Consider the following 24,350-nt stretch of genomic DNA (forward strand, 5'->3'; position numbering starts at 1 on the left):
GACCACCTGCGTGCTGGACATGAACAGCAAGTGCCCTCTTAAGCCTCGACCTTGACAATCCATGAATATGAATGGATTCAAATAAACTTCATTCCCATCCAGTCACATTACAATACTGCCAACAGCGAAAAAATCGCCACACTGTATGATATGTTTTATGCTCAAATTTTACCGGATTTCTCCGGTGTAAAAATCAATACATTGAAAATAAACTTAGGAATTAGTCACCCTTAAATGAATCATTGCGAAAGCCTCCCCCAAACAAATAAATATGCCCCGTCCAGGGATATCGCGTGACCGAGTGCTGGGTTTTCACTTAACACCTCTATTTTTCCCTAAGTACCAAATAATAATCGAGTCAGGGGAAATAACGAGGCTTAAAGCAGAAAATCGATGAGATTTAAGTCGCAATTATCCTAAGTGGCATGTTGTACTTAGTCGTATTGGTGTATTGCATGTACGTTTTAATTAAGATGCTGAAATTATGTACACAGACCGCTGATGTTTGTCTTTGATATATTTATGAAGAATATTAATAGCTTGGTTTATGTACTTTAAACGTTTCTTTACAGATATTATCTACACGACGTTTATTTTCTTTATTTATGTTGTTGGCTGTATTACGACGATTTACGTTGGTACCTACGGCGGAAACAAATGGGGACTTACCCCAAAGCTGTAATCACTGGATCTGACCAATTCATTATTCTCCTTCACTACCATTTTCAACAGAAGAGACAGAAAACATATTACCTGAAATAAATTTGACTATACTTGTAGTTACTTAAGTACGTATTGTTTGATTAAAAAAATTGATTAATTTAATTTACTCGAGTAAACTTATTAATTTTTATTTTAATTGAATTTGCTGAAAACACAAACAAAACATTTATTTATAATTTGGGGTTGTAAAAGATTACCAAAACACCTAAATATTCATTGTACCACTCGTTGTCACATTAAATTACACTCTTTTTGTATACTTATTAAAATTAAAAAAATACAAAATCTAATCGAATCTGGTTTTCGGTTTGTAAAAATTACGAGTATGATTTCTTCAATTTTTTTAATTCATCAATTCATCATCTTCATACGTAGCAGTGCTAAATCTTCAGTGACTCTGTTTTTGAAGCATATTTCAAACTCTTGTTTTATAAGTTTAAAAAATTTCTAGTTGCACAATAACAAATACGTCAAAATCATTGAATTTATAAAAGAGAGTAGTCAGAAGTCGGTGAAACCTAGTTTAAATTGTATTTTTACTTTTTTATTCTGGCAAGTTACATTTTTTAAATTGATGTTAGCTTACAATTAGACGGGTTTAGTAAAATATTGTAAAAAAGGAATTTTCAAGTTTTGTAATAGTATTTTCTGTAACAAATCGCACAAGTGGAAAAGTTTGTCCCACGAGTCGAAGACGAGTGTGACGGGTCCACGAGTGCGCAATATATCATTCTAAACGAGTTTTAGATTACGACTAAAATTTAGAAAAAATTTGGAAATTCTCTATACAGGAACATCAAAAAAATGTTTAAAAACTTGTGCCAAAAAACTTTTGACATTTATTTTTTGACGTTTGACATTTTTTTGTGTGTATTTAATGATACTGATGATCTTATATGTTTTTTTTTATAATTATTTAGATACAAAAATTTTGCCAATAAAAACTACAAATAACATTAAACAGTGTTACAATTTAGGATACAGCTTCCTTGTTTCCTCTTCTAATAGTCTGTGAAAATGATTTTTCCAACTAAAATAAATAGTCTAAGTGCAAATTTTTATAGATCAAATTTTTTTTCCATGTTCCTGATATTACATGGTATTTTTCTTTGGGGCACGATTTCTGGCGCACCCTGTATATTACATGTATACCAGATTAACAAGAAATGTGAAACTAAACGTTTTTAGCTTAAACTATTTATTTTTTGGTAACACTAATTTATGTCTGTGATAAAGTACTATAATAATGCGACGTTTTATCAAAAATAAAAATTTTCGAATTTTTTGTTTGTTTTTGAGTTCTGAAATAGTTATTTTTATTACAAATTTTGTTCCGGACTAGGTGAGTCTGGTATAGCTGATGAGTCCGCAAAAACGTTTTAGGTACGTGTTACAAACAACATTTTTTCGTTAAAGTTCTCAAAATACGAATTCACACCTCTTATTAATTAAAAAAAATTCGCCATCATAGTAACCAATTTAATTTTTTAGTCCGGAAAAACTGTTTTTGGGGACTGAGTACCTAAAATAACCATTTTGCGTACTATTTTATTGAGTCCGGAAAATACTTATGTTAGGGACTCAAATGAGTCTCTAAAACAGCTGTTTTCATGAGCGTATACAAAAGAAGTTTTAATTTTTTGAATGGCAACTTACTATAAAACCATTTTTTTCATGAAGGTTATGACCTAAGTATTATAACTATTTATTTTATATTTAATTTTTACCAAAAAACATTTTTACAAAAGTTGACATTAAAAAAAAACGCATAACTTAAAAACAAAACAAAACTTCATTCACAAAATACGACCACATTTTTTATATTAGTATTTTAATTTATATTAATTATTATTTTCTGGAGGCAAATCATTAGAAAAAAAAGCTTGGTTCCATACTTTACATTCACCCTGTATAACTTTTTTGTAAATAGAAAATGAGTTTGTTAGAGTCCTAATGTCTGGCATCAATCTATACGTGTGTGTATTTTTGAGCATTAATTATAGAATATTTCATGAATCAAAACCACTTGATTTGCTTTCATTTCACAAAAATAAGAATAATGACGAACAAAGTTTTTACAACCACAATAAAACTTCAAGCCAGAGATATTATGGAAGCAATCATATTTCGATATTAAAGAAGATGACGATTCCAGACATCTCAGAAACTCATTCGAACGCAGATATTATTATTTCTATACATAGAGTAAACGCAAATCCTAATTTTACTCTGTGAAAAAATTGATAAATCAAAGTAGAATTTTGACGATACAAGGTGATCCAAATCAAACATTCCAAGTTATTAATTGATTATTCTCTCCTATTAAGCAAAATTTGATTTGTAGTTGCTGTGTTTAAATACTTTGTTTCAGAAAAAAAAGTAGCATATTACTGATAATTATTAGCTTTCAAGTAATTTTTTTGGTCTAAAATTAGTTTATGATAAAAAATTTAAATCTATTACATTACCAATAAAAATTGTTGAAAACGACAATTACTGAATAATTACAACTCGAGAAATTTTTTGATATTGATGAAAAAATATTCATTCGATTCAAATATTCTTTTGGAATTGTTTAAGTAAAGTCCCGAAACGCCTTGGTTCGTGTTTCCCCGCTCTCGTTCGTCTCGTCCCGCCCACCAGAAAACTCGCTTCATCCCCAGTCGTCCGTAAGCGCTTCTCGTTTCAGTTTCAGTCGAGCAATCGTTGTGCACGTGTCTATCTCTAGGTCGTCAACACACGCACACGTCGTGTTCACCCCATTGTTATCTCTCTTATTATCCACCCTTTGGATAATGTGCGGTTAATTGGGGGATGGTGCGGCGCTCGTCCACCATTCGTGGTAAAAAACAAACGATGCAATAACGAGCCATTGTCCACGTTGCAAGGGGTGGTCATGGAAGCGGATCCCCCTAAAAAGACCAAGGGGTGCGCGCCCACAGTCGGCCTGGGGCTGGTGGTGTGTGTTTTGTGTGTGGTGAGTGTTTACAACGGGTGGCGGCAGATCCTCCTCCAAGACAAAGTGGTGCTGTTGGAGGAGAGACTGCGGCTGTTGGAGAGACGCACCGTGGAGGATGCGGATGTGCTGGTGGAGAGGTTTAAGCGGGAGGCGGTGGAGCAGGTGAAGAGGAGGGTGCAGAGGGATGTGGGGGCACGTGGAGTTGACAGGAGCGAGAGGGAGGCTCCAGAATGCATCTGTCCGGCAGGTAGAAATTTTGATTTTTGTGGGGGCTATAAATTTAAGGACACTCTTTTATGGTGTACAAATGGACAAATATTTGCTTTGCTCTTATTTACCTGGACAGGTTTGGGGTCGGTGGGGTGGCTCCGGACTTGACCAGTTGGAGCACTATATTCACAGTGGTTGGATTAATTATAAAACATTGATTTTAATTATTAATCTATCTTTGGTATTTATCTTCAATCAGCGGCCTTGATGGATTACAGGTTTGATCTCTCAGTTCATTTAGATGATGAATAATTTATGTAATAGTTGTGTTGTTATCAAAGGAATTACATAAAAGGATTTTTGTTTATATTTTGATGAAGCTTTCAGTTTCGGAAGGATAGTTTATGGAAGCATTTCGAGTTTCCAACACTCTAAATATTTTATGTTTTATTGGAAGACAAATTCGTTATCAATTGATTTAATTTTTTAAGAGTTGGGAAATGTCATGGTTTTGGAACATTACGCAAATTTTTGTCCACTGAATTTAACAGCTGTTCCTTCAATTTTCAGATTGTTTTAACTATTGTTCAAATAAATATTCAATTTTTCTTAAATTGGTGACCACTAAAACATTCCTTTTTAAAAAATAGGTTTATAAGAACCTATTAGGTACACTGGAAATTTTATTAATACTTACGTAAACTATTGAAAATGAAAGCTACAAAAATAAAATATTTTATTAAAGGAACCTCGATTTTCCACCTGTATCTGTGGATCTATGGTACCTAATTTATGTGAAAAATTAATGTTTTGTTTTCTATTTATAACTGCATTTCTTATAAATGTATTATAATAAATGACATTTAAATACATAAAATATACGATTTACTCTACCGTATTTAATAGGAGGAGTATGTATTTAGTTAAATGGCATATCAATCACATCATGCATCAGAATTTTAGAGCTTAAATTATTTTTAACTAGTTTTTAAACTTTATGTTTATAAAATTTTGCATAATAATCTAGTTAGACAAAAATTTTGCTATTACGTTATTAAAAAGATCAAATTTTTGACAATTCTTCAACTCTTGAGTAAGAGTTATTTTTTGGGATAATTTTACAAAACATTTCAAAATATAATATGAAATACATACTGAAAATTTACTTTTTATTTTAATTGGTTGTACGTATATCATCCGGCGTTTGAAATTAAATTTCCAACCTACTTTTTCGAATAATCTGAAATTGAAAATTGAAATACCTTGAAATTTGTACAGGTGACAAAGTGTGGAACCAAGCGGTTTTTTTATATCATTTGCCTCCAGAAAATAATAATTGTTATAAATTAAAGTAATATGTATAAAAAATGTGATCGTATTTTGAGAACGAAATGTTGTTTTGTTTTTGAGTTACGCGATTTTCTTGATCAAAATTGCAATTTATGTAAAAAAAAAAATATAAAGTAGATAGTTGCAATCCTTCAATCATAACCTTCAAAAAATATTTTTTTTGGTAGAACTCAAAAACAGAAGACAATTTCGAAAAATTTTATTCTTGATAAAACATTACATTTTTATAGTTCTTTATTATTAATCATTTAGTTAAAAAAAAATAGTTTAAACAAAGAACGTTTGGTTCCATACTTTTTATTCATCTGGTATGTAGTATTTAAACTCTTGAAATAAATCTTGAAAGTAATAATAATCTGTGAAAAAAATTGTTTCTGAAACTAGTTTAAGAGAGGAAAGGTCACTGATGTCGCGAGGTAAAGTTTATTCTTAGTTTTTAATTTTTTTTTCATGAAAAATAAATTGTAAAGCTTCTTATGATGCGTTTCTTCTACTTAACACTACCATTTTTAACAACATCTACTTTTAATTTTTATTCAAAATTTGTTTAACTGTAAAACTAAGATCTAAAATTTTGAATTTCAGTTTTATTTATGGGTGAAGTAAAGTCTGTTTTTTTTTAAATGGAAATTACCAAGTCAAAATTTTGGTGAAAAAATTGGTAGCAGCTTTTCTCCATAGCCACAAATTTAGTACCTAAAAATACCATTTTAGAAATAATTTCTATTAAACTTTATTTTGAAGTTAATTCAAACTTATTGTCCCTTTTGAAAGTTTTACGTTTGTAGTTTGACCCAATCAATTTCCACCCGACTTTCATTTTTCACACCGTGTGAAAAACAAACTTTTCTCCTGAAAGTAAAACTGAATATTTCAGTTCTCCATTCTCCGCAAATGGTTACCTAATGGGTCACTAAGTTCAAGTTTATGATTTTTTTACGCCGTATCGAACTAACTCTCACCATTACCCAACTTACTGCGTGTTTCATTTGATGAATTAAGAAAAATTCGACCTTCTGTATTATCTCGAGTCTGCTATTATGCCGAGTAGCAACTGACAGAACAAGTGTTAGTTCCTTTAAAACCAGATCACTAGTATTTTATGGAGTGCTTCAAACACTTGAAAAAAAATGTTTACATCATTCAGCTTGTGTTAATTACAATTTAATTATTTTATTAACTGCTTTTCAAGTCGAGGAGTGTCAGGATTCAGACGTGATATGATCTATAAGATTTCAAAACGTTCCATCAAGATTTGAAGTGATTAATTGTGGCAAGAAATTGTGATAAAGCAGTGTTTATTCGAAAACAATAAGTGTAAAATTGTTCCTGTATCAAGTGTATGTCGTGTCAGGAGTTCAACATTTTTCCAAACGCCGATAAGAATTCAATTTAGAGATTGTTGACTTGGTATTCCATGGTAATTTCTTCAACGATGACCAACGAATATCAATAAGCATTCCAGGCCCATAAATAACCAGACGGCTATTTTACGCTTAACCTGTTAGATATTATTATATGAATATGCAATTATCTCCCGACACTTTTATTTTGGATGCCGACTCTAATTACTGAGAGGCTTTTACGATCGCGATTATTATTCTGTCAAAATCAATAAGCGTTACTTTACCAAATCTTGTCCCAATCACCAATTGCTTTAGTTGGGAGGAGGAGCGTGACAATGGAAGATTCTTCGCCTGTTTGCTGAGGTAAACAGCGACATTAGACTCCGAATGATTAATGAGGATACCGGGACCTGGAAGAATTCATCGACGCTGATTTATTTACTTTTGATGATTTGATAACGGGGGCTTCTGGGTGGGTTTAAAAATAAGAAAGACCGAAAAATTTCTTCGCCATTAATTAGTCATTTAATTGTTTTTAATTGAAATCGATGCCAGATCAAAGTGGAAATATTTCACATTTGCTTTGATTTAAAAAAATTGTTGCTTTGATCCACGGATACTGAATTAATTGTAAATTACGAGGTTTTGGGCTTTATTTGCACTATTTAATTGTCAGTACAATAAATACGGTGTTTAACATTGAAATCGGATATATTTACGATAAATTAAACACAAAAATAAATATAATACACAGAGATAAATATTTTGTGGAGTATTGAACTGTAATAAAAATAGAACAAATAAAAACTCATGTAAATTTCATCAGTTTTAAAAAATACACCACAAAATTAATTGGTTTAAATATTTAGAACATCTCCGCCATCAGGTGATCAAATATGAAGTGCTTTGGTGAAGTTTTTGTTCAAACTTTGTGCTTTAATGCAGTGGATTCGACTTTTTAGTACAATGAAATCATTAAAAATTAACACAAAAAATGGATTTTTCGTAATGTAGTTAAAACATGCAAATTTTTCTGCATTACATATTGTTTTAAACAAGTCTTAAGTTCAAAATTGTTTACCACAGAACTCCAAAGTCTTTTGAGTGCTTTTATTTTTATTTTAAAAGTTTTACAGTTTTGTTTTAGCTTAATGTAAACAGAAAATGTGTACTTACTTTTAATAGTAAATAAACACTTATTTCTAAAAATACAACATTGCAGTGTTGGCGCTGGTCTTTGAGATTTTCTGCATCAAAACAATAAGTTTTGGTGATTTGCAAGTGTTGTTAGAAATAAAAATTTAAGTTCTCTGAAATATAAGTGGTCATGTACTACGATGTTTATTAATTTTTTGAAAATGTTCTCGACGTTTGTGTGCCTAGATATTAATGTATTTTGTGTTCTCAGAAATCCAAAAATTTCTTTAAAATTACTGAAAGTAATAATGTGTCGTCATCAATGAGTTAATATTTAATATTTGTTCAACATTAATGACTTAACTAGGCCGACATAAATACAGGGTGCGCCAGAACTCGCGCCCCAGAGAAAACTGTCATATAAGGCAAGATACCAGGAACATGGAAAAATTGTTAAAAAAATTTTATCTAAAAAAATTTCAAAGTAATGAGAGTTTAAATTTTGCACTTTGACTCTATTTATTTGGAAAAATAATTTTACATTTTTTTTGCTACAGGCTTTATAAGAGGAAACGAAGAAGCTCTATACTAAATTGTAACTATGTTCAATGTTATTTGTCGCTTTTATTGGCAAAATGTTTGTACCTTTACTAAATAATTGTAAAAAAACATATACAAAATCATCAGTATCATTAAATAGACATAAAAATGTCAACTGTCAAAAAATAAATGTCAAAATTTTTTGACAGATAGAATTTTTTAAACATTTTTTCCATGTTTCTGGTATCTTATCTTACTTGAAATTTTTCTCTGGGGCCCGAGTTCTGACGCACCGTGTATATTTTTTTTACTTGCCTGTTTTAATTAGGTTTGTTAGCAAAAATGAAGTTCAACAGATTTAATTTCATTAAAATTTAATAAAAAACATTTCAAAATACAACGTAAATTAAAACATACTTAAACATTGTCTAAACATTGAAAAAAAAAACATAATTAATCATAATTTCGGTGGATTTCTTAAACTTTTATGAACTCGAAACAAAACTCTGGTTTCAAAATTAATAAAAAATACTGTTTTTTTTTTAAAAAATACATATGTACTTATATTTCAAAATTAATCGTAAATTTTTTATAATGTATGTATCTTATTATTACGTTGGCGATAATGAATATTAGAACATATTTTATCACCAATTGTCAAACCTATAATTTTCGGTGGAGTTCTTGGGTAATCTCTACATTAGTTTGATTATAATTAAAAACTTGTGGTGAGTAAGAGGCGAGGTTATTTTCACAATCAATAAATATTACCAAGAAATAAAGTGTATAATGTCACAAAACGCAGTCTTCTATATCACCTTCAGTAAATTTTAGGAAAATATATTTCACTTAGAATCTGTAGAGTCTGTAGCTATAAGCCAATTTTCTGATTCATTCGATATAAATTGATATCTATTTTATTTAATTTTTTTCTTATTATTAAATCCATAACGCTTCTCGGACACTTCTTCTAATTAGTCCAATCGCCCTCAGCAGCTCACCCGTACTCAACCCCATCTATCCTAATTAAGATAAGTTAGACTCGCAACAACTGAAAAATAAAAAGACACGTCTGGAACAACGGTATTTCTTATCTCCAAATCAAACTACAAGAAAGCATTGTGTTGACCCAATTATGGGACCAATTTCTTTCCCGAATTGAGTCTCAACATATTGCTCGAGACTTTGACAAAATCGATCAATTATCTCAAACACACACGACAATAATTCCGATAGCCATCTCAGAAATAAATACTCATAAAACGGCTGTCAAGATTTCTAGTCGACTCACTGCCAACTCATTAACTTCGTACAAATAAAAGCATAGGTCTCAAAGTAGTGCTTTGCGGCCACCCAAACATATAAAATCTGTGACATTAATATTCAAAAAGAGCACAAATCCTACCAACACACGTAATTATGATATTCGTGACGTGCTGTTACGTGGTTTAAATTTTGATTAAAACCAACGAAAAATTTATGATTGTGACCTAATTTCTGTCCAGGAAACTTGGTTCATTTCAAATGAGGTTACTGTTAATGTTGATGATATTACATAATGAGAGAAACAGTGGTTTATTGATTTGATTGGTGAGTGAGGAGGGTAAACTGTTGATATTCTTTGACAGTTTCGGCATTTGGTCTGGTGAGGGTTTTTGACCCAAGAAGTTTTGATGGAAATAAGTAGTTCAGCATGAACTGAGAGTTTGTCAACATATTAATTAGAGCTTGTGCAACAACGATTGTTTAATTATTGATGACAATTCGATCTGATTCGAGCTGAGAATTAGATTAGAGAATTAAATTCTAACAATTTGGGTTTTGGAAACAGTTAGTTTGGTTTAAAAAAATGAAACGTAACAAGTGTGATGTCGAATTTTATAGATTGCACAATGCCTGAAAATTTCAATGAAACTCAAATTTGTTCGAATCGATGATCCTGCTGTTTCCCGTTTACGAGTAAAAAATTCGAACAGGGTATTAAAGTTGTCAGCCGTCAGGTTGCACCACCATTAAAACTGTATTTATTGAAATAGTGTCTACTGATATCTGCGTAAACGTTAATTTATCTTCTTTACATCTGTTTTATTCATATCGATCTCCTCGTATCTATAGACTAGTCAAATGATGAACATTCGTTGTTAACAAATGCTAAATGTGGTTTTAGCAGCGATCGTTTTGTTAAACATTCAATTTAAATAGGATAACTAATACTGTTTTTGACTGTATTAATCCAAGTTCCGATTTTGTGGCGGGTGGTAGCGGAACAGTTGTTTATGACTGGATGTAATAGTATGATAATCCTGGCTTGGCCTTCGATGGTGCATATGCAGCTATCATTGCTAACATCTGGATGCATCCGATCCAGAGTTTGCACACTTGGAAACTAATCGCGTTTTCATGGGCTGGAAGGATTAGGGGAATGATTTCGGTGATTGTGTTAATAAGCCGATTTGCGAAGCTGGGATTGAAAGTTGGGTGTTTATGTTGGATTTTTCACAAAGTCATTGTGGCTCAACTAATAAGACCGGAATTTTTCTGATTTTTTTTTTAATTTTAATTTTTGCTTTTCTCGAATAATTTTATTTTAAATATTTGTAATACATAAACACTTATAATACGGAGTGTCCTTAATAAGATCAAATAACTCAACTTTTCTGGTCCGAATATTAATAGTTTTGAAGGTCGTAGTTTCTATACAGAGAAAAATGTAAGATAAGTAATATACTAGGAACATGGAAAAAATGTTAAAAAAATTCTGTCTATAAAATTTTGAAGTTATGAGAGTTTAAATTTTACACTTTGACTCTATTTATTTCAGTTGGAAAAATAATTACCCAAGTTTTTTTGCTACAGGCTACTAGAAGAAACAAAGAAACTGTATTAATTTTTTTTTTTACAAAATAATTATAAAAAAACATATACGAGATCATTAGTATCATTAAATAGACATAAAAAATATGTTAACTGTCAAAAAATAAATGTAAAATTTTTTTGACAGATAGAATTTTTTAATATTTTTTTCATTGTATCTTATTTTACTTGACATTTTTCTCTGAGGCGCGAGTTCTGAGACATCCTGTATACTAGTACCAATAAAAATTGTCAACAAGCTTAATCTTTCAGAATAGATTCTCGAAAACTGATATATGTATTATTTTCAAAAATTGAGTTACAATAAGCAAAAATAAGTAGGAAGAAAAGTTTCAGAACATTTTTATCAAAAAGCAACAGTTCAAAAAAAAAATCATTTTAGAACGTCTTTTTTGACGAATTTATCAACAGAAAAATGTAAAATGTACTCGTATTCGTCTAGTTAGGAAAGCTATAATAAATAATAATATTTTTTTTATTTTATTTTGCTGGTAAAACAAATGTAAGAACATTCGTACTAAAATAGAAAAAAATTAAGTTCACATTAATTTTTTTGGTCGATTATATTCTCCAGACAGATTTTGACATCCGAAATACCGATTTTGACAGTTGTTATCTATTGTGAGGGTGTTTTCTTTATATTACAAAAAATTTCAACCACATATTCTACATTGAAACAAAAATACAAATTTTTTTAATGACATAAGCGCTTTCAAGGCTCACAATTCCTGTAAAATTTTATGAAAATAACTCAACTGGTTTTGGAGGAACCAATGGATTTTAATTTTTATCATGAAACTTTTTCCGTAACGAAGCTTTATAAGACGATGGTTTATTGAACAAATTAGTGTTATTTTTCGATGTAGAATATGTAATTGTAAGTTTTTGCGCAATATTAATGAGACACTCTGTATCCGCTGTAATCTAAGATTATTCCGTGATTTATAAAGAGATTTTAACTGTGTTTGCATTAACTTTAGTATGTTTTTTTTTAACTGGCTAATTTACAAAATGAAACTAACTACGTACAAAAAATAATAAAAGATTGACAGATTGACCTTAGAAAGGAAGTATTTTAGTTTTTATTATAATATGTATTTAAAATTGTGTTTTTTTTTGGTTAAGTCTGTTATGCTTACTATTTTTATTTCAAATTTCCATTTACTTTATTTTATTTATTTAGAAAAATTATAATGCACTACAAAAGGTGAGACTATACCAAGATTGTTTTTTCTTCTACTAATAATGAAGTACAGACAAACAAATACGTTTTGCTTAAATTTGTAATTATTGTTTAAAAAGTTGAAAAAAGTGTACACTTATCTTAGCTACATCTTATTTTACTAGCATAAGGATAACTTAATATCTATCAGCAAAATTGTTTTTTTTTTAAATTAAGAATCATACTATAATTAAACAATAATGATTTTTATAAAAAACAACTATAATATGGGCATTCAATTTCAATCAAATTTCAATTCATGATTAATTTGAAGTTAAGCAATGCAAAATAAAATAAATGACAATAATTCGGATTGTTAATTCGGATTTAAACCAATTGCGTAAGATTAATGGCGAATTAAAATTTTATTACAAATACATGTTCCATAAAGCGGGGCTAAATTTTTTATTTTGATTGTATAAATTGATTTATAGTTTTATTTTCTTGTCTCTGCAGAGACATCAAATTTGTTTTTTTTTTCTAAATCTCGACATATCTATTATCTCAATTATCTCAATTAATTAATATGGAGACCAAAGCTAGGCGAAAAAATAAAAAGTACTCGTTTTGACGATTTGAGGTCTTCTGGAAATTGGTGAAATATCTAATAGCGTTTTCCCTAAACCGGAATTCGCTTTAGTTTCCTCAAGCTTTCACTTTTCTGCTTTGTTTGCAACAAAATCAAAATATTTGTCGACTTAATTAAAATTTTCAAGTGAGAAACGATCTCGTCTATAGTAAATTAATAAACACCCCACCTGCCGTTCAATAAATTAGATTTATGCTAGTTGCTTCGGTAATTAATTAATCTTCACGCTAAGAGAATTATTATTTATTGTCATAAAGTTCGCTCGAGTTTTAAACCTAACTTTGTCTAGTCATGCGAACAATTTATGTTTTCCGCTCAATTAAAAAAATTCAATAACGAAACATCAAAGTTTATTTCTAATTAGCGAATCTCAAATTAAGCTATTAAAATTCTTTTCTAGAAAAACGATTAACAAGTCTTAAGATTTTTCTCATCTAATTAAAATAGTCGCATTTTCGCGAATCAAATTCCGCCTCTCTCATAAATATTCCCTCTCTAATTGAGCCATCAGAAATTTTCACCGATTTTTATTCATGCGTTTCGTTATTAATAGCTCAGCCGGCGTAATTTTATAATTACTTATGCATTTTGATGCAGAATAAATCTCCCAACGGATGAAAAGATGTATCAATTTAGTGTGTAATTTCAGCCGAGGGGGCCAGATTTTTCACCGTTTTATTACCTGCTTTCGGTGATATAAAATTACCTGAGAAATTTATGATTTTTAATCGGCGCGTTTTAATGTACGATGACCCCTGAGAGGTCCGGAGACGGCTTAATTGCCCACAAAATTCATATCTCACTAAAAATTGTTCGGAAAATTAGAATTATGTGTAGATTGTTTAAAATTAAGCTGCCCTCACCCTCCTCCCGGATCACCCGTTTGCCCTTTAAAACCCATAAATACAATTTCGCGTTCGGAAGCCATTAAATTCATTATTCATATAAATCCACAAACACGAGTTGTGTTCCTGCGTATCCGCCGGATTACATTTAATTAAATGATAAAATACAGTTAAAAAATCCACGGATTTATCCGATAAAACGGCGTTCTATTAATGATCCTCTTTAATTCTGGCTAAAACGTTCCTCCGATTCGAAGACCAATCGAAGAACTGTAAAGAATTTAAATACAATTACGTAGAGTGCATGGGATTTTCGGCAAAGTTACGATAATTTATTCGGAATTTTGACAGTTTACAAGTCGAAAACAAGATTTTATCTGGAGGTTGTTGCTAGTAATTGATTCGGACGGGTTCGGAGGTGTCATTTTTTTCTTATTGATTTTTAATTAGACAAGAAATTTTATTTTTAGTCGGTTTTTGACGGAACAAACCTTTTATGAATAGAGACGAGCGATTTCCATATTTATTAAATAAAGTAATCGCATCAAGTATGACAAATTTGAAAATTTGCATTATTCATAAGACACGACCCCACCTGATGGTAATGCTTTACGATGCATTTCCCGGCTAGAAATTTCTGTTTTTGGATAAAGAATTCGAAGTAATTCTTGTTTTTCTTTTCTCGTCTAATAAATCGGGCCGCGAACAGACATTTGCATTTCTTGATCGAGAGACAATAACAAAGGTGTGTCCATTAACGAACTTGTTCACTTCAGATAAAGCCTTTATTGCAGATCCCTGTTTAGAAAGGATGTTGTAACGAGATGCAAATATCCAGTCTGATCCTAGCATTACACGTCATTCCGGATAAAAGCTCGTTGCAAAAATAATCCGGAAATATTTCAGGATGATGGTTAGACAAGCTTCGAGATAAGTTATGCTGGGACAATGACTTGTTGAGAAAGTGCTTTGGTTTCATTCTTAGCAAGTAATCGACCTACATAATTAATGGAGGAGGATTTATTAAGAAGGTGACTTTTGGTTGATCATTAATGAAACGACGAAAAATATGCAAGAAGCAAAATACAAGTTTCTGTATTTACGACTTTGGTTTAACACTCTTGTTTGTATGCGTTTCTAATTATGTCGAGTTATCAATTTTAGCGGATGATTAGCTCCTTGGCTACTGTAACCTTTTTGCTTTTCTTGTTTCTGTGATTTCAAATAAATCTCGTTTCTATTTTTTTTTCGTTTTTACAATTTTGTATCTCACACAAACAAAATATTTGCTGATTTGGTATAGTAAAAGAACAATCAAATTTTTTTAACTTTGTTACCTTTTTTTAACGTTCTATTTCTATTTCGACTACAAATTGCTTTTACTACTTAATAAATTTTAACGAATCATTGTCTTTTACAAATGTATTACAATATCTTTATTTTAGTCAATGTGGTTCTCGCGTGGGAAAATAATATTATGTATGCACCACAACGAGAAAGTTGTTAGGTGTACAACATATTATTACTGTTCCTTAAAGGGACTGGAAATAGAGTGAGTTTGACGATAACAGGGTTGGAACAGTTCACAATTGTTTATTCAGTTTCAATACTTTTGCTTTTCTTTCGTCTTTTATTTTTAATTTTTTTTTTACTTATTTTGACAAAGACAAGTGTTTATAAACACATTTATGTATTTATGTATATACATAAATTTGTTATGGGTTATTTTTCAAAAAAATCTTCAAACAGGTCGATTCTATTTTGAGAGTATTGTAGCATTTATGATGTCATTGGATTTTGAGTAATTAAGTTTTTTAAATGTCTGTTTTAGGGAATAGGTACAGTTACGGAATTAAAATTTCGGGCAGTATTTTTTTGTCACTTCAAAAAGTTCACTGTAAACTACCTTTTACTGTCATCACTAACATTGGACAAATAAACTTTTCTCTCAGTGACGCAATTTTTTAAGTTAAAATGACATAAACATACAAGAGTAAAAATGAGGTTATTAATGTAAAGGTTGTTTTAGAGTTTACATTATGAAAATGACAATACTGCCAAAAATTTTAATTCCGCAACTGTACATACATTCTATCTTTTTACAAAAAAAATATTACCAAAAACAGTAAACAAAAATGTTGGTTGCTATTAAAAAAAATACTGATAACGTCGTTAGTTTAAAATAATTGACGCTATAGGTTCATAATAGTAAAACGCAAATGTATCATTTTGTAAAAATAAAATCTCCTGTTTGAAAATTATGAATTTTGTGCTCTGTATAAAATTTATAGTTCAATTGTACTTTTTCGAGTAGTATTATATTATTAACAATGTAAGAAAACGAAGAATTTTATCTAAATTGAACAAAAAATTTGGAACGTTTTTATCTAATGATGTGTTGTCTGATGAATCGGATACAAAATCTAGGTCTATAAGTTTTTTGATCAAATTATTGATTTTGAATATAGTTTAGTTTTCCATTTATCTAGTGCTTCTGGTTCTATTTTGTTACAGGCTGCCCCACAGAAAATTTCTCCCAAGGGGATGACATCTGATTTATGCAATACTGAGACATTTTTCCGGCTTTTTGTTAAAAAAAGTATTTCTTGGAAAATGTAAATATTTTGTAGGAAGTTAACCATCATTACCATGGCTAATACAAACATTTTGTATGTAGTTTAAAAACTAAAGAAGTAAACAGCTTCTGCTTTGTATTTTTAAATCAACAACTTTTTTATGTGCTGTAAGACTTTTTCTTTCAATTATCACCTTTAACATGCAGCAAATTAAAGTATTTGAATGTAAGAAATTGTTTTTTTAGATATAATAATATGCTTCTCTTTATTTAATTTTTTTCTAGAAAAAAAAAGGATATTGCGATTGATGTAGCTTCAGATTAAAACGTTTGTTTTCAAAATTTTCATAAAAAATCTTTACACGTTTACAAAATTGATGCAGCAGTCACTCGCAGGTTAATACCTAATTAGAATCATTTAATAATAATAATTGGGCGATAAAGTCAGTCTTTTTAGTTATTTTTTGTTTTGTTTTATTCGTAGCCAAATTTCTGAATAATTTAGACGATTTAAGCGACAGCCCACAAACAACTTGTAAAGTGTTAAGATTAAATCTCATCTTTACTGTCTTCTTATGTTTCACCAACATTGCCCACACTTTTCCCAGAAGATATCATTTTTGGCGCCACAATTCTAATGTTATGACAAAACCACCACTTCTCGAATTTCCTTGATACCCTCACCTTTGTGAATAATTCATTTGGTGGAATCAGCACCGCGAAACTTCCTAGATTAATCGCCATTAGACACTTCACAATCCCTAAAACTTTATCGTGCGCGAATATTAATAGTTCAGTCCCGAAAACTGCCAAAAATAGAGCACATCCGGCCACAACTCCTTGATGGATGCGTCTGCATGTTCAACAATCCTTGAAATTGAGTTTGTACAAGCGGTCTCGTATTGTGGCACGTGCACAATACCACATTCTCACGCAATTTATTTACTTCCAATTTCCGTTCGGGGCGAAATGGACCACATCTTGCGGAAATCGAAGTTTGGACAAAAATTGCCCGGCAAGAAGTCGATGATAATGACTGGAATTTTTTTGATACAATAGAGGATTTCTTCATTTCTTAGCACAGGAGGTGGTGGGTTTGGTCGGCTATTGTGATGCTTTCGACTTGATAAAATTGTTTCACGCGTGGTGTGTATTCTTGAGACCTCTTCGATCATCAATAGAGCAACAGTAGCCGCTCTTGGCATTAGTTATGGACATTCCGATGCTTCTTGCTTTTGTTGGATTATCCAACCGTTCTTTGATCATACATCACTAATTGTTCCGGGAATTTATTCCAGTCTTTTGTATTTTTCCGAGCGAAGTAACAACTCACAGCTTAATCCAAACTAGATAAATGATGATTCCCACTTAATCTCTTTGTTTGACACTTGGAAAAATTGTGTTATCAGTGTAAATAACTCACCCCTACGTTCTACTCTATGCAAAATCAACTCTAATAATACCATTTCACGAGTGTCATTAAATCATGCGTAATGGGGTCATAAAGCAGATAGTGCGATTACGTTCTGGATTAAATTTTAGACCGTAAAATAAATTTTAAGAGGTTACCCTCGGGTGATATGACGACAGAACAAGCGTCTTCTCATCTCCGGACAAAAAAATTGCTAAAGATTAAAGAGGATAAGCCACTAATGTGCTAGTAAGTCGGATAATTTGAATAATAATAGGCCAAATTAGACCATGGAGCTTATTTAAATCGCTGTATTATATAATTGTGGTTTCTGGCTATGATTTAAGTCTTGCACACGTTGTTTTTATGATAGATGAGAAGTTTCAAGACAATTTTAGGTGTTGAGATGCGTATTAAAAAATTGTCAATAAGTGAATTGGGAGAACATGCGATACTTGATGCTTCTCAGGGTTATATTCATAAATTAAATACTTATTTTATTTGATAATTTTTCATATTCATTTTGTAATATTCAAAAAATTTAATTTTAATTAAATTTTAATCCTATGTTTTAATTACTCAAATAATGTATATTTTATGTCTCAATTATCGTTTCAAGGGAATTCCATTTAATTGAATATAGGTATTTTAAATTGGGGCACTTTTTTACATATTGTTTCACTATTATAAATATTTAGACAGAATTGATAATATTTTTTCAAATTAATTAGTTATTTTTATACAGGATGAATATAAAGTATGGAACCAAACAGTTTTTTTTTTAAATTATTTGCTTTTAGAAAATAATAATGCAAATTAAAGTAATATAAAAAATGTGATCGTATTTTGAGAACGAAATTTTGTTTTGTTTTTGAGTTTCCTATGCTATTTGTTTTGACAAAAATGCGATTTATGTAATTTTTTTTTGATAAAATTGAATATAAAGGACAGTTTTTATCCTTAAATGAGAACATAGTTTTATAGAGGGTCCATTTCAAAAAATATTTTTTTTGTAGAACTCAAAACTAAAGAAAATTTGGAAAAATTTTCCTCTTGATAAAACGTCACATTTTTATAATACTCGTACTTATTTATAAACAGTTTAAGCAATAAATGTTTTTGTTCCATACTTTTTGTTCACCTTGTATAATGAAGTTATTTCCGCACATATTGTATTGCAATGAAGATTTTTTAATTGGTAGAATTGAGGCAGAAATTGCTGATCACAAAATATCTGTCAAAAAAATTATGAAATTATGAATGCTAATGGCTGTGGACGTTATTCAGGGTGATTTTTTTATTTGATATGAATAAATGGTACAACAAATAAAATCATATAATTATGAATCTAGCAAATGCAATGAGAAGGAAAACAATAAGAGCACTCGGATTCGAATGCATAAAATTTATTACTGGTTTAGGAACAAGACAATTTGGCCAATCCAGATCTATTCGAGTAAAGTAAAACTACTATTTTGGAAAATAATCATTAAATAGTGCGATTATTAACGAATATATACATGCTCGCATATTTTTAATTAGAGTAGAACTAAAACTTCTTAATTTATTTAGATCCATTTCTACGTTCGTGTTTAGAATAAATGCTCCTCTGTGAAAAATTTAGATTTTTTTCAAAAAACCGTAATTAGTCACTTATATTTTTGATCTTGTTTTGGACGTATAATTCTCGTATCTTGTTTTTAATTTTTACAAAGTTAAGAATTTTTTTAAAGATCGATGTTCATAACTAAATTATCCAATTGAGTCACCTTGCTAATTTTTCACATACAAATTTTGAATTTTTTGTTGAACAATTAGTACATTAGGAAGATTTAAAAAAATGATCAGTTATCGACAAGAGCTCAGTTTTGTTTACTTGAAGATGTATGTCTTCTTGGCGTCGAAGCGTAGCGAAAATCCGATTACTTGGTGTCTCTTAACATTCACTATTCTGTGCAATATTTTTCGGATAAATAATTCCCTATCGAGAATGATTTTATTGCTCCTCTTATTCAATGGAGTGCGCAGTTAGAGGCCGCTATAAATTTCCACACCCGCGTCTAACCTCGACCACGTAGTGCGCACTGTTCTCCGTATCCAGCTGTAGATACTTTCGTTGAGTTTTGACATGAGAGATGAATATTAAATGACACCATATAGAATATTGTATTAAGGCAACATCGTTCAAAGCGAACTCGAAGCAGTTTTAATAGGATTGCGTGTCTGATGTGGCGTCCACAGTTATCATGTAGCAAGCATATGTCAGATAATAACTGATGATGTACAGACTGAAATATGAAGTGCTCGACATTCTCGGCAAACACGCATTGATTAGACGCAAGGTTGGAATAGATTCTTCTGCTGGAAGTGGGCCTTCTGCCGGATGGATCGTTTGTCAGAGAGTCAGCGGTCGAAGCCCCGAGTTCTAATGCCAATGATTGCAGTATCCGGGATGTTTCCCTTCCCCTCATGAGCATCACCCTCAGGACGTCACAATCACGACTCATTTCCAGCTTTCGTTCATTGAAACTGCGAGGATAATCAGAGACCAAGACAACCAAATCGAGAAAACTCACTCGGGGAGGATTACGACTATCAACTCGCTGCAGGTGGAGTGATGAAAGAGAGAATTACCGCAAGGATAAAGCGAATTCTGGATTGCAATTAAATTCTTTGCGAGTCGGACGACTTTTCTACTGAATATTGATAGGACTGCACATTTTGTTGACGATGAAAATGATAGGTCTTCTAGTTCAGGTGCGCTCTAATCCAAGTCGGATTAATGGCTTGGGAGATTGCTTCGGAATTAACAATGTCTATTTATTTTACAAATTTAAAGACTCTTATCTAAGACTTGGTAATAAGAAGCTAATATTGAGCTATATTAAAGATGGAGTTTGTCCGCTCACTTTTAGCTCGTTTACTGTAATTCCGCTCCAATTGGAATTGCCATTAGAGCCACTAACGAAAGTTAGTTATTCCTGTTCTAATCCAACAACTGACTATGTAACAAGTCAAACTTTTAATTTTTAACTGAAAATGTCACAAATAATGTGTTTTACCAAATTTGGTCATTTTTTGTCAAAATTTGGCAGAATTAAAAAAAAACACTTTTTAACTCAAAAACATGTTAAACGCTTTAAAATTTGCACTAACTTGGTGGTTTTTTCCTTGTAAATGAAAATTTTTGAATGAAATTAGGTTTTTTGGTCATCAAACTAAATCCAGTGAAACAGATCAAAAGAGAACGGTAATTTGAATCTAGTTTAGTGGTTTTCTGACCTATTTTAGCCAAATTGTGCGAAAAAAAGAAGTTTTTATCTCAAAAACATGCTCTCGAAAATGGCAATGTCATAAGAAGGTTCAAAATAATTGAAAAGGCAAAAATATTATCATTTTAGATTTAATTTGGTAAGTTTTGGTCTGTTTTAGCGAAAAAACTCAGTTTATTAGCTCAAAAATGTATTTAACTGCTTAAAGAAGCAAAAATAGTACAATTTTTATCGATTTTTCGACTGGTTTGGACAAAATTTTACAAAAGAGATTGCATTTCTGGCTGAAAAACTTTCTTAGACGCTTGAGAAAGTGAAAAATAACATCACTTTCGATTTAATTTCGAGATTTTTTATCTTGTCTCGATGAAGTCTTATTCAAAATTTGAGTTTCTATCTTAAAAACATGACAAAACGTTCAAAGAAGCAAAAATAGTGTGATTTTCGACCAAATTTGACTATTTTTTTTCGGTAAAAAAACTCAACGAAACAAGTGTAACATTAATTTTAAAAAGATTTTACTCAAAAAGGGTAAGTTGTATTGAAAAACGCAAGAGATCTCTTTTTTGTAAAAACTATGGTATTTAGAATATTGTTGCTGAAAGTGACAAGAAACTTCAGCAAAAGAGTTATAGTATTTTTTGTTTTAAACCCCCCAGTTTAGGACGCTCCTGATTAAAAATTTCGACACAAAGTTAATCAACTGTATCAAATTTTGTAATTTTATCTAAAATGGTTTCTGAAATATTGGACAAAATCCATTAAAACATGAACCCTTTTCAGGGAGTGTAGCTTTTTCAATACCTACATGTTCATAGGAAACTTTTATCTTAAAACTGAATCTTCTATCACTTGTTTAAAATTGTAACAATTGTACAAGTCTAAGCAGGGATACCCTGTGTCAAAAAAATCTTGACTAAACGGACAAGTCATTGAAGACATGAAGCAAATCATCTTTCCATCTTGTAACCGACACGCCTGAAAATCCTGTCCACACCCACTGTTTAATTAATGAATGCCAACTCCGTCCGAAAATCAATCACTGGATGCACTAAGAAACCGATGGCAATTACTTACTACTTAATAATAAATCAAAAATGTCAGTGCAACATTGCACCAACTTCAATAATTCACCATGAATTATGATCGTTTTGTTGCAGCTTTGGCACAACAATTCCAAGTAACCTAAGACTAAGCTTTCTTGTAACGAACGTCTTCCGTGTCGGCGCTTAAAGCTCTTAAACGAATCACACAGATAATTACCGTCTGTGCGTGCGTGCGGTTTAACTCCACTTCCATTATGAGCTAACGTTATTTAAAACTTCGTAATCTTCATCTGGGAACTGTGAATGGAGCTACCGGTCGCGACTGGGTGGTCAGCCATTGTTCGCCAGACAAGCCATGCGATGATCGTTTTTTTCGAAAAATTTTCGGCCCCACGTGCTCAAAGTGTGTCACTGAACTTGTTCATGAAAGAGGAACATGGTGACATTCACTCGAAGACTTGTTTCACACTTAAGGCATTAATTATGCATTGGAAACAAAAGGACAAACTAACATGGATTTACAAGCAAACGTGAAAGAAGTAAAACAAATTTGGATGGTAAACTGTGAAATAGGCTTCACTGAACAAGAACATACTTTAAATTGAAGTGCTAAATCTTTGTTGACTTGTAATACACTTCACTATTTTGAAATTAGGGCTCAAAAATATGAGTCCATCGTTTAGCTTCTTTAATTTAATTTTATCGATCCAGAATCGATAAGTCGAAAAATAAAGAGTAAAGAGTTTGAAGTTAGAAGTAAATGTTGACAGGTGATGTGAGATAATTTCGTGGAAGAAAAATAATTTGCAAAGGAGGATTACAGAAATAAAATAAGGAAAATGTTTAATAAATCCAACCTGAATTCAAATAACAAATGTCTTGCTTTGTCAAGAAGATAATTTTAACAATACTTGCAAAATGTAACTTTTTATGTTCTTTATTTATTTTGTTTAGAACTTTGCAAAAACCTTGCTCCTTATTGCTTTCATATACAACTTACTACATATTTACAAGTTTATCATTTTTTTAATATAAAGTGCAGTTTTTTAACTCTTAAGAATTCTGATTTTTATACATTGCTGTGATCTTTTATTGAAAAAGAAAACTATATCTAAAAGGAAAAATTTGTATAACAACTGAATCTCAATGACAAATTTAGAGCCAAAAAGGTCCAATTTATTATTCATGCTTATTTAATCCCTTTTTATAAAAGGTATCTTCAAAGTAATCAGGTACTGAATTTTATTATTCCAACATGGTGAAGAACTAGGTTTTTTAATATTAAATAATAGAATATTATATTATTAGGAATAAGAGTGATAGTGAGACAAATAATTCAGCTGAGCCATATAAACTCACTTTTACTCTGAATAACATATAGTATTTTATTCGCAAACGTATTTAGATCGAAAAGAAAGAGTAACACTATACAGGGTGTCCCAGCGTTTTGAAAAAGTCCATTAGTGACCTTTTAATGGTGAAATCAAAAACAAAAATATAGGACATTGATAGATACTAATCTAATCTATCGCTTAAAATTATTTTCAACTATACAGCGTGTCTCAAAAATAAGTTACAATACAAACTTGTGTTTTTTTTTAATGAAACACTATATGTTTCTTAGCGTTTTTGGATGTAGATTTTTATGCCAATGTTTTTGAGCTAAACTTTTATTGGTCGATTTTGCTTAGTTTTAAAAATAAGACGGTTTAAAAACGGTTTTTAAAAATAAGACGAAAACATACACTTTTTAAAAATTTATTATATAAAGACATTTAGAAATATTTTTTTACTGCCGCTAAGAAGAAGGTACAAGCTGTAAGGTTGTAAAATTATTTTAGTCCGTTGTATTTGCAAGGATAAAAAAATTGTTAAAACTTCAATAACTTAAAAAATTCAAATGGAACACCCTATTTATTGTTTTTGTATTTAAAAGATTATTTACTTTTAGGTGTTTATAATAATCAATAACTAAAAAGATATTTAATGTTAAATTAAAAAAAATAATTACTATTGTTTCAGTAGCCAAAAAGTGCACAGTTTTACAAGAGATGGAAGAAATACCACTTAATAATCACATTTGTGTTAAACTGAATTCATTATTCTTTTTTTTTTCACAATAAAATAATTCGAATTTCAGTATTTATAACGACTTTTACAATTTCTGGATAAATCAACAGATAAGTGATCCGTGGTGGAATTATTATGGTTGCCATATTATCAACAATGCTCAGATATTGATAGGCATTGT

The 24,350-nt window shown here is 30.7% G+C and overlaps 1 protein-coding gene across 26 annotated transcripts in view; it reads left to right on the forward strand.

The window, feature by feature from the left end:
- The first annotated feature begins 3,401 nt into the window (after window positions 1-3,401).
- The window catches only part of LOC123010338 (collagen alpha chain CG42342), a 134,343-nt gene continuing 113,394 nt past the window's right edge, over window positions 3,402-24,350 (forward strand). For all 26 annotated transcript variants that reach the window (XM_044407155.1, XM_044407177.1, XM_044407160.1 and 23 more), the window contains exon 1: window positions 3,402-3,929. In XM_044407155.1, the coding sequence (XP_044263090.1) occupies window positions 3,620-3,929 (310 nt within the window). In that variant the 5' untranslated portion in view covers window positions 3,402-3,619. The remainder of the gene's footprint in view (window positions 3,930-24,350) is intronic.

The sequence above is a fragment of the Tribolium madens genome, unplaced genomic scaffold (genome assembly GCF_015345945.1).
Source record: "Tribolium madens isolate multiple individuals breed KSU strain unplaced genomic scaffold, Tmad_KSU_1.1 Scaffold_7;HRSCAF=85;Tcas5.2_LG10, whole genome shotgun sequence".
In the NCBI taxonomy this organism is placed as follows: domain Eukaryota; kingdom Metazoa; phylum Arthropoda; class Insecta; order Coleoptera; family Tenebrionidae; genus Tribolium; species Tribolium madens.